At 42.0% G+C, this 3,377-nt stretch overlaps 1 protein-coding gene across 1 annotated transcript in view; it reads left to right on the top strand.

Moving 5' to 3' along the window:
* Positions 1–3,377, top strand: part of CSDE1 (cold shock domain containing E1, RNA-binding) — a 17,789-nt gene that overhangs the window by 4,422 nt on the left and 9,990 nt on the right. The window contains exons 3-8 of the mRNA XM_009072189.1: positions 769–878; positions 1,253–1,345; positions 1,830–1,927; positions 2,055–2,136; positions 2,650–2,778; positions 2,934–3,059. Coding sequence (XP_009070437.1) covers positions 769–878; positions 1,253–1,345; positions 1,830–1,927; positions 2,055–2,136; positions 2,650–2,778; positions 2,934–3,059 — 638 coding nt within the window. The remainder of the gene's footprint in view (positions 1–768; positions 879–1,252; positions 1,346–1,829; positions 1,928–2,054; positions 2,137–2,649; positions 2,779–2,933; positions 3,060–3,377) is intronic.

Genomic DNA, 3,377 nt, shown 5'->3' with positions numbered 1-3,377 from the left:
GGGAGAGAGTGCTCAGGCATTGGAATGTGCTGCCCAGGGAGGTGGTGGATTCACCATCCCTGGAGGTTTTCAAGCTGAGACTGGATGTGGCACTTAGTGCCATGGTCTAGTGACCACAGTAGGGTTGGACTTGATGATCTTGGAGGTCTTTTCCAACCCAGCTGATTCTATGTTCTGTCCCACCTCCCTGCTCAAGCAGGGTCAGCCCAGAGCATGTGGCACAGGGTCCTGTCCAGATGGTTCTTGAATACCTCCAGTGAGGGAGAACCTGTGACCTCTCTGGGAAACTTGTTGCTGTGTGCAGTGACTGCATAACAGAGAAATTCTTCTCAGAGAACTGAGCTGGAGACAAGTGGGAGGATTTACCTCTCATACTCCCTGTTTCTGTTTTTAGTTTGGAGATGGCAAGTTGCTTTGCAGCTGCAGCTTTGTGCTGATAAGTAATGTAGCAGTGAAGTTTCTAAGCTGTTTAATGGCTTATGTTGTCTGAACTTCAGTGTGGAGTTCTGTACAGGGAGCAGGGCAGGGGGAGGAGAATTAGTGTGGAATTAGAGTAGAATAGTTCGTTAGCAGCAGGAGAGAACAAGGAGAATAACTAGAGAAATATTTGCGAACAGAAAGTCCTTCCCTGGTGACAAAAACACCTGAGTTTTACTTTGTGTTTGGCTACAAACAGTTGTTAAACACAACCAATCAGTGATTTTTGTAGGAAAAACCCAAACCCAGAGCTAAATCTTTACATCATCATCATGTTCCACTGTTTTGCAGACGATGTTGAGTTTGAAGTGTCTTCTGATCGCCGAACTGGAAAACCCATTGCTATTAAATTGGTGAAGATAAAGCCAGAAATATTACCTGAAGAACGAATAAACGGACAAGTTAGTGCCTTTTTTTTCTCTAGATCCATAATTTCCCTGCTTGACTCCAGCACAGAGGGCTGGATTCAGTTAGCCTGTGACCACCATGCAGTATAGCTGCACTGAAATATATTTCAGTATTGTGGCTGGAGCATTTCACTGTTGTAGCTGAAGTATATTTCAGTACTGTAGCTGGTAAAAATTCAGAGGTTCAGTTTGAGCTCTTCCTTAGCTCCAAACACATCTTTAGAGCCAAGAGTTCTGTGAGATTGAAATCTGCAGCGTGGCATTCCCTGTCAAGTGTGTAGTAGAGGATACTGAGATTCATTTTGTGTTCACCAATGCCACTCCTGAAATGACTAGCAATGGATTTTTTTTTTTTTTTTGACTGGTAGGTTGTGTGTGCTGTTCCTCACAATTTAGAGAGTAAATCTCCAGCTGCCCCGGGTCAAAGTCCAACAGGGAGTGTTTGCTACGAACGTAATGGGGTAAAGCTTGTGTATTTTACTTGAACTCTTCACTGATCCATCACTGTGGTTTCTAAACAAAAACAAAGATGCAATTCGATGTGGACAATTGACACTGCACTGAACTGTGTGGTTGTTGGCCAAAAAAAAAAAAAGCATGCTTTGGTAATTCTTACAAACAGTAATGTTACTTTGCTTATGTCTATGGAGAACTTTCTAGAGAGCCCAACAGTTGTTCTCTTTTAAAACTTCCTGAAGTTCATGTGCTTTGAGCTTCTAATTGCCATTTAAAGGTGGCCACATACAAACCTTTCAACTGAAGGTGCTTGTTACAGACTCCCCCAAACAGCACGATGGAACAAAGAATGTTTCTGCATGCCACGTTTGATCTTTGTCCATTTCCTCACTAAATTAAGCAGATTTGTTATTAAACAAGACTGTGTTAATCTGTCTCTGAAACAGCTGCTCTGCAAATAGAGTGACAGCAGTTCATGTTAATTTGCAGGAAGTATTTTACCTGACTTACACCCCAGAGGATGTTGAAGGAAATGTACAGCTGGAAACAGGAGATAAAATAAACTTCATAATTGATACAAATAAACAGTAAGTTGGTCTTCGTTTTCTGGCTTCATGCCTGGTTTTGCTCAGGCAAAATTCACTGAATTGAATTGAAGTGATGAAATGGAATCTTCATTGTTGTTTCAGCTTTGCTCTGTTTTCTCCCCTCTAGTACTGGTGCTGTAAGTGCTCGTAACATTATGCTATTAAAAAAGAAACAAGCTCGCTGTCAAGGAGTAGTCTGTGCCATGAAAGTGAGTGCTTTAAGTTTCATTTGAAGGGGGATACATAACAAGTTTGGAGCTTTAGGTGTCAAGTGGGTGAAGCAGTTTAAACTGTGAGGAAAAACATTTTTCCCTGTGAGGGTGGTGAGACACTGGCACAGGTTGCCCAGGGAGGCTGTGGCTGCCCCAACCCTGGCACTGTTCATTCCAGGTTGGCTAAAGCCTTGAGCAACCTGCTCTGGTGGGAGGTGTCCCTGCCCAGGGCAGGGGGTTGGGACTAGATGATCTGGAAGCTCCATCCCAACCCCTAAAATTCTATGAATTCTATGGTTCTTTGATCCTAATGTTGCTCTTAACCAAGGAAGTCCCTTTTATTTCTGTTTATTTCTTGTTATAGTCTCTTAGCTGTGAGCAATCCTAAGTGCTGTAATGAGATTCAAAGTCTTTAGTTACATTTGCTAGAACCTATAAAATTATTTGTTGGTGTGTTATGAGAATGGACAATTTATTAAACACCTTTTTGGGTTTTTCTCCTGTTTGTAGGAAGCCTTTGGATTTATTGAGAGAGGTGATGTCGTGAAGGAGATTTTCTTTCACTATAGTGAATTTAAAGGTGACCTAGAAACCTTACAGCCTGGTGATGATGTGGAGTTTACAATCAAAGACAGAAATGTAAGACCAAATCCAGTAAAACGGAAGACAAGATCCTAGATAACTGCAGAGCTCTCTGCTCCAGTTCTCTTTGAAACAGGAGGGGGGAGGAGGTTCTTTGGGAAATGTCTGCTTCTTTCTTCTCTTAGGGTATTTGACTGATTTTGTGCTCTTAGGGTAAAGAAGTTGCCACAGATGTTAGACTGCTGCCTCAAGGAACTGTCATCTTTGAAGATATCAGCATTGAACATTTTGAAGGAACTGTAACCAAAGTAATTCCAAAAGTACCCAGCAAAAATCAGGTGAATTGCAGTAGTTGCTTCAGTTGGTGAAATGCTCCTTTGGTTGCACTGAATTCCAGTCAACTGTTCCCATTTCCCTGTACATTTCTGCTGCAGAAGAATCACAGCAGAGTAAAGGATTTTTGGTTTGGGTTTCAAATGCGAAGAGCTAGAGGTGTAGGGTTTGTGGTACATTGGGGAGTGTCTGCTTTCTTTAATGTTTCACATGCTTCCCACTGAATTTTGTGGGTTTGGGATGTATCTTTTGGGCAAAGCTTAGGGAAAATGGGAGAAAATATTTGCTGGAATAAGCCAGATCTGTGGATTCCTCTGAGCATT

This window comes from Acanthisitta chloris, unplaced genomic scaffold (genome assembly GCF_000695815.1).
Source record: "Acanthisitta chloris isolate BGI_N310 unplaced genomic scaffold, ASM69581v1 scaffold8853, whole genome shotgun sequence".
In the NCBI taxonomy this organism is placed as follows: domain Eukaryota; kingdom Metazoa; phylum Chordata; class Aves; order Passeriformes; family Acanthisittidae; genus Acanthisitta; species Acanthisitta chloris.
This window is presented reverse-complemented; position numbering and strand designations above follow the sequence as displayed.